The sequence below is a fragment of the Equus caballus genome, chromosome 8, assembly GCF_041296265.1.
Source record: "Equus caballus isolate H_3958 breed thoroughbred chromosome 8, TB-T2T, whole genome shotgun sequence".
Taxonomy (NCBI): domain Eukaryota; kingdom Metazoa; phylum Chordata; class Mammalia; order Perissodactyla; family Equidae; genus Equus; species Equus caballus.
Genome location: NC_091691.1, coordinates 92,863,288 through 92,876,987, shown reverse-complemented (window position 1 = coordinate 92,876,987; position 13,700 = coordinate 92,863,288). Strand labels below are relative to the sequence as shown.

The 13,700-nt window shown below is 35.1% G+C and overlaps 1 protein-coding gene across 4 annotated transcripts in view; it reads right to left on the bottom strand.

The window, feature by feature from the left end:
- CCDC102B (coiled-coil domain containing 102B) overlaps positions 1 to 13,700 on the bottom strand; it is a 281,568-nt gene that overhangs the window by 194,547 nt on the left and 73,321 nt on the right. For all 4 annotated transcript variants that reach the window (XR_011441604.1, XR_011441603.1, XM_023647965.2 and 1 more), the window contains exon 5: positions 1,552 to 1,665. Coding sequence is in view for 2 of the 4 variants with exons in the window: in XM_023647965.2 (XP_023503733.1) it covers positions 1,552 to 1,665 (114 nt within the window). In the remaining 2 variants the exon portion in view is untranslated. The remainder of the gene's footprint in view (positions 1 to 1,551; positions 1,666 to 13,700) is intronic.

Below are 13,700 nucleotides of genomic sequence, written 5' to 3'. Positions count from 1 at the left end.
GTGGGTCAAAGGTTTGTATCCTAATTTAAGGAAAACAATTGAGCTGTGTAGATATTAAATAGCTTACTCAAGGCCACATAACCAATAAATGAGTCTCAGAACTTTTTATTAAATCAAACTTAAAAAGTAACACATCAGAGATCCTATACTGCCATGGCTTCCGATGCATCCTGGAAATGAAGATATGAAGACAATATAATATACAGGCTTAAGTGCCTTCCTCTGTTTTTGTCTCTAACTGCTAAATAAGTTTTTATACATGTTGTGCAAGGCTTGATCAAAGATGCTTCCCAGACCTCAGAGCCAAGAAAAAGTAGTACTTATCCTGATGGTTTGATTCCTCTTAGAAAACAAAAGATACAAAAGCCATCATTTTTTTCTTTTTGACTTAACTGCTAGCAAGAGTTGTTTTTAACAGTTCCGTCTTTCTTATTATGGATCTCTCCATATGTCCTTCCTCACCCCAGCATCCCTTACATGACTCATAGAAGAGGTGGCAAGGGATGGCATTGATGCAATCAGGAACAACACAGGAAGAGCTAGTTCTGAGGAGCTTAGGTAATTCATGACACTAAAGCACTCTGCCAGGGGCAATTTTTCCCTTGCAGTATGTAATCTTTTCAAAAAGTCTGTGTGATAACTATTATTATTCTTATTTTCATTATTTCAATCTGTAAACTGAGACTCAGAGAGGCTTAAGGAGTCGACTAGAACACAGTAATCAGTAGTGATGCAGCTGCTTCTGGCTCCAAAATCTATGCATTTTCCATCACACTATGTTCATCTGATATAAAATATTCTGTGTTCTGAGTTCAATCTTTACAGAGTTTTCTATGGAAGAAATCATCAAATACAAATCACTTTCCTCCCAGCCTATATTTTCACTAACATTTCCATTTCCTGAATTGTTCCTACACATTTGTATTCAAGACATCTTCCAGAATTACCTGTTACAAAATAAATAATTTATGATCTCCCACATTTAATGCACTAACACAATTTCCTATGAAGTGCCAATAACTCAATTCCCCGCTCCTGTCTCTAAAGATGATAATTCCTCCTTTATCAACAAGACAGAGGAAACAGAGTTTAAAATCTGTGAAAATCAATTTGTCATTGGTAGTAACAGGAGTGGAAAATAAATGTTTGCACTATTTTACTTGGCATAACTGAGAAGTGAATTAGCTATAATGCAGTGAGTTTACCCTGCCTGTTGCCAGCTGCCAATGGCCGTGTTAATTCCACCAGAGGCTACACGTGGCACATCTTGTATGTCATTGGTCCTGATGATATATTACATCAGACCCAGCAGCTGACTGAATGCTTAATAAGTATTTACTCACAGTAAGATTTGTAATGGGCCAAAGTGGTTTTTCAGTCAAATATTTTGTCTTTATAATATTCAGATAATTCAGATCTAGTGATGAGCCAATATCATTCCATAGTTTTAAAAAGTAACTACAGATGCCTCAGTTATACTTCTTAGAATACTAGATCATTTAATAATTGTTAGATCTGTTTTGGTATGACACTCTTTATCCAATATCTTACCTCTGCTCTTAACTCATAGATCACTCTATCCTTGTTTTGAGATTTCAATCCTTCCTTTACATCTTCTGGTATTTCTTCCATTTCATTTTCATGTTGACCATGAGGAATGTTAAGCTGAAAAAAAAGTAAAATTATAATCACGTGATGCTACAAGGGTCAGTTCCACGATAATCCACACTAGTCTTTCATTTTGCTTTTAGTTATTTTTTTTTCTATGCAGATTCTGGCAAGTTTTGTTGTTGCTATTGTAATTATTGTGGGTGAGCCATTTATATTTATACTTGTAGCCGAAAAACCCTAAGTTGTTAGGAAACAAATCAGAAAATCCCCATAAATCCAATTCGTTATTGAAAATTGGGCAAAACTCAGTTACTTCCACAGACTCCTGGTAACTGACCAAGTGGATTCTAAACTAATCCAATTGACTCTGATCTTTCAGCCTTGAATATTAGTACCACAGTACTCTACTTATGTCTATTTTTTATGAAGCACAATGAGTTTATAGATTCTAGCAGAGACAAACTTGGGCAATGGAACGACAAATCTATATAATGCTAGAGCTGGAAAAATATGTGGAGAACATCTCCAAAAGATGCCAATAAGTTGCCATAGTTTCGAAACTACTGCCAAAAAAATAAACAAACTCTGGTACATCCAGACAATGGAGTATCAGTCAGTGCTAAAAAGAAATAAATTATCAAGCCATGAAAAGACATGGAGGAACCTTAAATGCATAATACTAAATGAAAGAAGTCAATCTGAAAAGGCTACATAGTGTATGATTCCAACAATGTGACATTCCGGAAAGGGCACAACACTATAGAGATAACAAAGAATCTGGTTTACAGGGGTTGAGGGAAAGAAGGGATGAATGGGTGGAGCACAGAGGATTTTTAGGGCAGTGAAACTACTCTGTATGACACTCTAGTGGTGGATGCATGTCATTACACATTTGTCTAAACCCATAGAATGTACAACACCAAGAGTGAGCCCCAATGTAAACTATGGACTTCGGGTGATGATGATGTGTCAATGCAGGTCCATCAATTGTAACAAACATACCACTGTGGTGGAGGACCTTGATAATGGGGGAGGCTATACATCAGTGATGGCAGGAGGCATATGGAAAATCTATGTACCTTTCATTTAATTTTGCTGTGAACCTAAAACTGCTCTGAAAAATAAAGTCTATAAAGAGAAACATAGGACAATGCAAAAAATCCTATAAATGCAAACAGTGGTTTTCCTCCAGAGCTGTTCTTATAATTAGAAATTTTCAGCAGAAGCATGAAATTTGATAGATATAGAAAACATGTAGACACATACACCTATGCTATTTTGTTTTATTAACTTATATTTTTCCCTAAAATATGTAGGTAAATGTTTCCAGAATTTATTTTATATAATTTATGTGTAATCCTGCAATAAATTAGAATATAAAAACTAACATTGCACAACCTATTTAAAATTAAAAAATAATATTAATCATAATGTTATTGTTAATAGTAGTATTAAGCATGTGCTAGTCTCCAGGAACTGGACTTGATATACATTTCCCTAGTTAGTGCTAACAGTAATCCTACATGTTGATAGGTATTATTATCACTCCTACTTTAAAGAAGAGTAAAATATTTTTCCTAGGCTTAAGCAGCTTTCCCAAATTCACAAAGTTAATAACTGAAGGAAGAAAATTTTAAGAATGTTCTTGCCAAATTCTTTACATGAGTTCTTAATAATAAAGCAAGACTGCATCTATAATTATAAAACCAAAAGCCATGGTAATAATCTTCAGAAAGGCAATAAGATCATAGAAATAGACAACATAGGGAGAATAACAGAAGATACCATAGCCCCAGCATACCGGAAATGGACTACAGTGGAGCTAGGAGCTGATTCGCCAACTACAGAAAGGCTCCATGTTCAGAGTTGGTAACATGGAGGCACACATGGATGGCAAGAATGGAATAGGACCTATGCCACTGAGTTCATTGAAAGCCTGTCTAGGCATGGTTCACCCACTTTCATATAAGTTAAATAGACAGTGCAGTGTGGCATTAATCTGTGGCCAAAATAAAATTTTTAAAAAGTCACTTTGCTAAAGAAAATAACAAATTGCAAGAATAATATGATAACAACAGGTTTTGGTTTGGGTTCACCAAAGCAAAATCCAACTCATTCTGGTAATTGAATACTCCCAGCTTAACTTTGGAAATATTGGTCATGAATTCTCAGGGAACTAGGTCAATCAATAAATCTTTCCATTGTTAACAGAACTTTCAATCGAGCCTACACTGAAAGGAAGCAAGAGGCAGGAAAACAAATTTTCATATACAACAGTGAAGGGAATTCACACCAATTACCAAAAATAATTCATTTTCATTCATCATTGTGAGTGGGAAATTGAGGATCTGTGGACATATGAAGAACCAAAAAATGAAAATAAATGGCTAAGATTAAGAAGCTACATGTTTGATAGAAAACAAACAAACAAAAAGCAGAAAAATGGTACAATTTAAGGTATGAAAGAATGTTATTTCAAAAAAAACACAACTATCTTCAGGAAAAAACGAATATATCTTGCATTCATAAACTAAGGAAAGAGCAGTTTCAAAATTTTAAAGAATAATAAAGGATGATCCTTTGGGAAATTTAAAAAACTGTCTAGTCATTCTTCCTTTAGAAATATTTACTAGAAAAGTTGGAAGACAGCCTTGAATGTCAGAGTGTCCCAAAGCTCAGTCCTGTACCTGCTCTCTGTGTATTCTCTCCTTTGGACAGCTCCTGTGTACACATGGCATTGCATACTGATCCAAACGCTGATCACCTCCAAAAGTCTAGTTCCATCCTCAGGTTCTCCCCTACACTTTGGACCCATGTTCCAATTTCCTACTTATCACGTCTATAGGCATCCAAATCTTAACACATCGGAAAGACAAAGTAGGCACTTGTTCCTCAAATCTGTTTCTCTGTCAATCTCTGCCGTCTCAATAAACATCCACTCCATCCTTCCATTTGATCAGCCCAAAAATAATGGATTTATTCTTACCCCCCCTTTCTCTGACATGCCACATCCAAACTGAAAACCAAATCAACTCAACTAAGCATTCAAAATACATAGTAAATTCAACCACTTCACACTACCTACACCACTAGTACGTTGATCAAAAACTGCTATGGTCTCTCACTTTTGTTAATTAATAGCTGCCAGACACTCTGTTTCTCCAAGTGGCTCCATACTCTCTTTCTCAAAACAGCAATTAAATAATGCTCTTTAAAAAGTAATTCAGATCAGCCGACTGTGCTTCAGATCATCTAAACCTTTCCAGTGGCTTCTCAATCTCTTCAGAGTATAAGTCAAAGTCCTTGTTATCTGCTTGGTCCTGTTACCCCTCAGTTCTCATCTCCTACTCTTATCTCTTATTCTACTCCAGCTGCTCTGGCCTGCCCACTGTTCCTACATACTCCAGGAAGGCAAGAGCAAAAGAGGTAATAAAAACAATAAATGAAATATTGTACAGCTGAAGCAAGCCAAACAATATATCAGGAAAAAAATTGATGAAAAGATTAATTACTGATGAACAGAAACAACTATTCTCCCTCTTATAAAAGTTTGAGATATTTAGATCATTTTAAACTTGTACTTTGGTCTCAAAATTACCTTAATTTTGCCACTTACCTCTTCAACTTAATGTTGAGATGAATGGATTTGTAACTAAAATCTATTTAGCAGCTGTAAAGTTGAAAGCTGTGGACATGTAGATACTAAAGATTATTAATTTAGCAGAATTATAAATGTCATCCACAAATGATGTATCACATTAGTTAAATTGAAAGTGCCAGAAATAGGAGGTATCTGATGATGTGAATGAGTCAGCATTAGAAAGCATTTTCCAAGCTCGTGTTCTTTTATTTAATATTTATTTAAGTGTCATCCCTTGTAAGACTTTTTTTCTGAAATTGCACCATAATATAATTCCAAAATTCCTCCTTCCATACCGCAGTATTTGTGAAAGGTTAAACCAGGCAACTTGTCATATCTCTGACTTCAGAAATATCTGCCATAATTTGCTTCTGGAAAATTAGCAACACTATATGTAAATATTTATTCTTCTACATTCAGATTAGTATGGAGTGGAAAATCTTTCTGAAGATGTCTAGAAAATAAAAATATTGTGTAACTTATAAATAAAAGTATTTTCTTATTCATATAATGTAGGAAAAGAAAAGCTTATTTCAAAAAGGGCACAAAATAGAATCTAACATCCCCTGTTATGTTAATTTTGCCTCACATTTCATCCTTCAAAACAATCGAAAATGACTAAGTGGTTAACACTGATTCCAAAGATCTGGTCCTTGTGAAATATTGTATTGAATATTTATGTTAATATTATTAACAATGCAGCATAATTCAAACTCTCCTGAACACCAAACCTACCGTTTCTCCCATAACTCTCAGCAAATGATCTTGCACTTCCTTCATGGAGAAATAGAAGCTTCGCATAGAAAAGATCTTCAACTTCTCTTAACAAAATCTACAAATCTGCATGCATCTACACAAATCTTTCCTCTTTCCTCTTGTTAAAGAACTTAAATATCCTTCCTACAGTGAAAGGCTAATCATTCCATTTTTTCACAGGATTTGGTAACTTCGGCACTTGGTAAACTCATTCTAAGAATTGTACCACTCCTATGTGTTCAAGATCTCTTGGCTTCTCCCCCATCAACATTTAATTGCTCAATACTTTCCATTTAGGTTGAAGAAGAAGGTGTGAGGGATCAAGGGTAGAATATCTTCCTTTTTTCCAGTCCTGGAGCTTCCATTCCAGCTCTTTGTTGCTTATATTCACCTTTTTCACAGGCTCCTCTCTCACTCATTCCTCAACTGGCTTCTGCTACCTCCATTTCCAGTACTTTCCAATATATTGTCTTTACTTGAATCCTTAGCAGAATTTCACATTGCTGCCAAAGTCCTTGTTCAAACACTCTCTTCATCTGGCTTATGGAAGGAAAGGCCTTCCTGCCCCCATCCTTCCCAACCATTCTGACTTCTGTGCAGTTTCCCCTTCTTTAGCTGGTGCTAATCCTCCAAGCCCTCTTTTGTTTCGTTCAATACACCAATACTTAGGTATGATTCCATTTACCCCCATGGTTTCAGCCATTGTCTCACTGCTCACTGTTCAAATTTCTTTTCTGCACTCATAAATCCAAAATCCTACCAAACATTTCCACCTCAAACTCGACACGTTCAGAACTGAATTCATTGTCTTTTCCCCTCAAGTTTCTCTTCCTCATGATGAATGGTGACCCAATAGGCAAGGTCAGAAATCTATAATTTCTTCTCTCTAACCTCTCTAGCATTCCCACATGTTTACAATACTCAATCACCAAGCATCTCAACTTCTTTCACTTGTATATTTCTCAACTCTCTATATCTCTTCACATCCTCCACCAAGCTTGGGACACCTGATATTTTTTTCTGGATTATCATGACAGACTCATAACAGTTTCCTCATCACCATACCCCCCAAATCCCTTCTTCACACTGAAGTTTGAGTCATTTTTTTCATTATAATCTAATTTCCCCTGGTCAACACACTTCAATAATGGCCCTTCCCATTGCCTTCATGTTTATGCATACACTTATAATTTGACTCATGGAATAAGTCTTGAATATCAATTAGTTCAGAGTATATGACCAAGAATTTAACAGTTAGGCAGGTTCTAGTAGCAATACCGTGTTCCTATGAAAGTTGAGGAATGTAAGAAGGAAATGTGCCCAAACAGAAGACCACTCACATATGGTGGATCCAGGGATAGCTAATAAGGTTAAGACTCCAAATAATCTGAATTAACTCTGAGTGCACAGAGAAGCCTCCAAAATTTCATGCCTTGTATCATAGCTCCAAAAATTTTAGCCAAAATTTTTTAAACTTTCCTTCCTCAACCTTAAAGAATGGTAATAAAGACAGTAAAGAATGTTTAACTATGATAAATGGAAATTTTATTATAATCTTCAAGTCAAAATAAGAACACTAAATACCTTATCTTAGTGATCTTTAAACTATTTTGCTCTCATGCTGATGTTTCCTTTACATTTTTAAAATTTGTCTTAAAATAGTCAGTTACATTCAAAAGATGAAATTTCTGGTGAATTTTAAATGTTGATACTTTAAATAAAATAGTTGTATCACACTTTACTGTATGCAATGATATATAAAAACTATATAAATTTAATATTCACCATCATATATTCAAAAGAATTTATATTTTTAATTTTACTTCTTGAAGTTTTATTTCTATTCCATCTCCTCCAGATCATCATATTCTAACATATGTTTATACTTGAAAATGTCTTTTACTCTGCAATATTCAATAAAATATGGATATAAAATATGTACGTATATATTAAGGCTTAAAGCTCCCAATGTTGAAAAGTTTCTTTTGGATTGAGTTATCCTAACAATTATTACAGGTACACGGTTGCTTAAAAACAAGATAAGATAGCACATACTGTGATAAGTAATTACTAAATATAAACTAATCATTTACTGGAAATGTATTTCTTAATGAGATGGATAGATACATTTTTTCAATTAGTTTGTGTATTCATGGATGAAATTACTTATTGATAGAATAAAACAAGAATTATCATCAGTTTTATTTATTCTTTTTAAAATGTAGACACTGATAAAGTTGATCATACATGTTGATAGAAATGGAAGATGTTTTGTTACAGCACAGTCATTGTTTGTGTTGCCATTTTAATGTCCTTCTAAATATACGGTAAAACCCTATTTTGATCTGATATCAAAATCTATTTTTTACTATCTATAAATTGACCAATCAATTAGATCGTATTCTAGTACCTTTATGAAAAGGAAAAGTAGACACCACCGAATTGTCACAGGTTTTGTGACCCACTGATTAGTTTCTTTCTCAACACCAATATTTCAAAATATCTCTTTGTTTAGTACTCCTGAGTTTTTCCCACTGTGGCAAAACTCCTAAAATAACAATGGGATGGGATCCTTGTCATCTGAGAAGTGGATGGAGGCTAATGTGGGAGAAGAGAACTTGCTTGCAAAGTACTTCCTTATGCAGATCAATTTCTGAAGGCCACATATGGAAGTTGGGAATCTGGAGTTGAAAACCAAACGACTATCCCTGTGGGGAATTGTGGGAAGATGGTAATGATGTGGTGGTAGTAATTATTTCAATGCCTGCAAATCTCTCCATGAAAACAGGCAAAGCTATGAGAATAAAAAAATCAAAAATCTACGGATGTCCACAGCAAAATTATGTCACAAGTTTTCCCTATAAGCCCTGAGATACAGGTCGGTTAAGACAATCCATTCACAGCTTCAAGAACTGTAGCACCTGTTGGAGAAAATTAAAGGGAAGCAACTTGCCCCAAGAACAAGAGAACCTCAAATAGACAACAGACATTCCCTGAAAGTGTGTCAGGTCAATGTGAAAACAATAGATGAAACTGGGGAGTTTTACACAGTCTGATTGGTGAGTGAATGCAAGAGGCCCATAGAAAAGTCCGAAGAACCATAACGAACTGTATCCTATATACTTTAAAAAAAACAGAAAAAATTTCCTCGAAAAACACACCCCACTCTGAGAGGGAAATGCTGAGAATAGAATTCATAGTAAAAGGAACAGTAGCCATAAAAGCAGAGAAAAGAAGGGGTCCAAAGGCAGTTAGGGAACAGAGCCAGGAGTTTTAGAAAAGCACAAGGCCATAATTTAGGGCACTTTACGCAAGTATTAAGAGTAGTGAGCTCCAGAGCAGTGAAGCTAGGAAACATTTCTTGATCCATCCACTTTGTATTATAAGAAAAAGAAACTAAATCCATGTAAGAATGAGCAACAGAAAAGGATTGTAGTTGAATCACATGTAATGTTATTAAAAGAATAAGAGGCCGACTAATGTTCTTACAGACAATGAAAGTATGCTACAGATAATGACAGCATTCTAATACATGCTCACTAGAGAACAAGAAAACAGGAATCACATTTTTCAATTTATCTAAACAAAATTAATAAAATTATAAATAATACGAAACAGCAACACAACCAAGAATTAGAAAGACTGAGAAATGTTATAGTACTGAGGAAAAAATTAAAAATTAAAAATATTCATTTCAGAATAAACTAGAAGGAACACACGACCAAACAAATATAACAGACAATGCCTTAAGAGATAAAGTAAAAAGAAATGACACTAAAAATCCACAGGTAATAAACAAAAAAGATTAAAAAGGATACCATAAACTGTGCAAATAGAGGAACGTGACAAAGAAAAGTCAACATATTTACAAATTGTCCAGTTCTTTCCACTGAAATGGCCCAGAAATAATGACCATCTCCACAGGAATGCACATACCTAAACACAGATTGTGATCTTGAGATATTTCCCACTATAAGAACCCAGTACTCTTTGAAGAAATGATTTATTCCAGGTCTAAAGAAAGGATAATCCTGGTCTATCTTGTCATACCATAAAGTAAAGGAACTATAAAAGATTAGTAAGATTGCGTCAAATGTCCTGAGTAGCCAATATAAAGAAGCTTCTACTCTCTAAATATGGTATCTTATGAACATCAGTAAAGCTCATAACTGCAGTGGATTAAAGCAAATCCAACAAATTTAAATTCATGAATTCACAGTGTTACTGAAAAAAACCTCATTTGATTAACACTGGGGAATGCTAGTGATTTAATTCATTATTTTGTAAATTGGTAAAGAAAGGGAAAATAATCTATCATGTATCCTGACTATATCCAAATGAACAAAGCATTATATGAGAAGAAGTTCCTTTTATTTAGATATTCCAACTAATAAGCAGAAATAATACAGCTAGGATATCACAATTTTGCAGCTTCTAATTAATCAATGGTTCTAGGCAATAAGCACCAAAAAGAGACAGCAAATACCATAAGCTTCCTAATGGAAGAAGACACCATCTAGGAGATAGCCATGAAACTGAACCAAATCATACCTCTTGATCCAACTAGCCTTTAACAGGAAATATAGAGGACAAAGTAACATTTAACCATACCATAGGATGCAATCTATAACATTCAAAATAAAACTTACAGGATAAAAGAACTATTTTTTCAATAAGTGAATTATAAGAAGAAAAAAAGAAGAAAGAGATATAAAGAAAAAATATACATATTAAAACACACCTAAAAAGATATATCCAATTAAAATGTCTAAGCTTTTCAAGAGTCATGCATAAGTAGGATGAAGAAACATTGTACCAGTTGAGGGAGGGTGCACCAATTGCACATTCTATTCAAGAAGTCACACAGGAGGGGACAATTCTGAAAGTTAAATAAGTAAACTGTGAAAATAAAATTTATATTTATTAGAAAATATGAAATCTGAACACTGAATATCTGATATTAGCAAATTATTGTTAATTTTTTAGGTTTGAAAATCTTACTGCTATATACACATATATATATTTTTTTGGCAGATAAACAGATTTTTTCTTCTCTTTTTTGCAGAGAATGATTCACCCTGAGCCAGCATCCGTTACCAATCTTCCTCTTTTATTTTTTCCTCCGCAAAGCCCCAGTGCATGGTTGTATATCCTAGCTGTAAATCCTTCTGGTTCTTCTACGTGAGCTGCCGCCACAGCATGGCAACTGACAGGCGGGTGGTGTGGTTCAATGACCCAGAAAAAATCCCAGGGCCCCTGAAGCAGTGAGAGCGACAAACTTTAACCACTAGACCATCAGGGCTGGCTCAGTACTGCTATATTTAACAAAAAAGAGTCCTTATGTTTTGAGATACCTACAGAAATACTTCCAGATAGTATAATCCAAAGTGGGAATGAGGGTGGATATGGTATGGGTAGAAAAGATTGGCCATAAGAAGATAATTATTAAACATAGCTGATGAAAACATCAAGGTTCCTTAGAATATTATTTCTATTTTTGTATATAGTTGAAATTTTCCATAATAAAAAGTTAAAAAACAGGAAAGAATAACACCCTGGCTTGTAAAATCCATCTCCTATCACTGTGCGTGAGCGTACTTGGAAAGTAGCCCAGTGCAAAGATTTCAGACTTACCTTAAAGTATAAGTTCTATTAATTTGTAGTCTTATTTCTGTTAGAAGTTCAGCTATAGAACCTGATCTGTTAAAGACATTATCAATCTTTCATATAGAAACAATGCAATGTACCTGTAATAGGAGGCTGACTTTTCTTGTATATGTGGCTGTGGGAGTGCAGGTGAATATGCGTGGTAGCTCACCCAAGAGTAATATCGTCATAAAATTATAAACCAGAAACATGAAAAATAGCATATCCCTATTGTGTCCATTGGAAATTATTGAAAAGGCTTTTTTGAATACTACTGTTTTGTACTAAACTACCTGACTCTCCCAGTTGCATCAAAGTGCAGGCTCCATATTTGCTGCAATAATCTGAGGTTTCACATTTTGGCTGATAGATGATTTCTGTTCACAAAGTCACTCCAAAGCAGGGGAAAACCAATTAGAGTCCCAAAGACTAATTTATTATTCTTAGCAGATTTATGCACAAGGTAATAAAGGCTATCACAATGGTCAATAAAGGATCAATCATGACCTGTGGAGAACGTTGATCTGAGAAATTTAATTTTATTTCATCAAAAGTTAACTAGCATGTATTTTGCATAAAGCATTTAATAAGGGAATACAATGGGGTATATTTCTTTAGGTGGGTGTTTATCAATCTATGTAGTATATACTTATAGAGAAGTGTTTGTACAAACTTGTTTGATCAGTAGAAAGGAGTTATTTTGTACAATGATTGACACACAGGGAAATGAATCACTTTCCTATATTCCACTTTCAATCTGGAAATGTTGCTTTTTTTCCCCCCTTAAATTTTGAGTTATCCACTTCTAACAACATCAGATACTAAATTATGATTAAAAAATTGTATTTCTTAGTCACAGTCTCCAAATAAAATTTCCAGCATTTTTCTAAAAGACTAACAGCAGAGTGGTCAAAAGGACACTGGGAAAGGATCGGCTGTGTGGTAGGCCTGGGCCTGCTGAAGCCGTTCTGTGCACTCGGACAATCAGACTCTCAAGCCTCAAGTCACTTTACTTTCCACAAAAGGAGGAAGATGAGATAGCTTTTAGTCTAAGTAACTTTCCAATGTAAATATTACATGAAAGTGAGAGACTGAAACTGATAAGTTAGCAAAAGAAAGAATGATTCACAGCTTAGAAACCATGTAAAAATAAAATGTCACACACAAGAGGGTAAGGACCTTTGTTCTTGTAATTCAGAAAAAAGAAAATATCCTTGATAAAAATATAACATTATTATTTTAAAACAAGTAGTAATAATTTACCAAAACACAAAATTCACAAAATATATGTAAAATATAGTCTAAATAAAAATTGACTGCTTTTTTTAAAAAGTCATTTTATGGGAAGCAAGATGGAAAGTCATACTTCTAGTAAGTGATCGATACTGACTGCTGGCCAAGATGGATGAACAGAGGCAAAGTCTGTCAACCTGAAACCACTAAAAGGCGGAACAAAATAGAGGATATACTGTTGAAAAGACATTGAATTTCAGGCAATCCCTGAGAAATGGGAAACAAGCAAAAACAGCCCTAAAATTGCCCAGCTTCCTGCCTGGAGGTGGTCTTCAGTCCGGAGTAGGGAGGGGAAGCCAGGAGACCCCGGTGGTCTCCCTGAGTTGAGGAGGTGGAGCTGGGAGTGAGAGGGCCGAGGTGGAGGAGACGAGAGCACCAGAGGGGAGAAAATTGAGCCAAGCGAGAGCCCTGGGGGTCTCCAGAGTGCTCACCAACGTGTTGATCAGAGTATGCTCATGAGGAAACTGACCCCCAAAAGAAACAACCACTAGGACTCAAATTAGGCCAGGAATAATAAGTCCTATTCCCAACTGCCAGAGTGGAAAATCCTCATAAGTCCATTAGGAAAAGGACTCAGAATGATTTTGCCTCAACCCTCAGTAGGAAAAATAGCCCCAGACTAAATGCTTCTCTGGTCTCACCTAACAAGGCTTACAATCTTCAAGACACAAAGGATCAAAAAGTTTCCAAGTGACAGAACCAGTCTCAGAACAAAGCTGGAGAATAATGACTAAAATATGAAAATGTGCAGCAC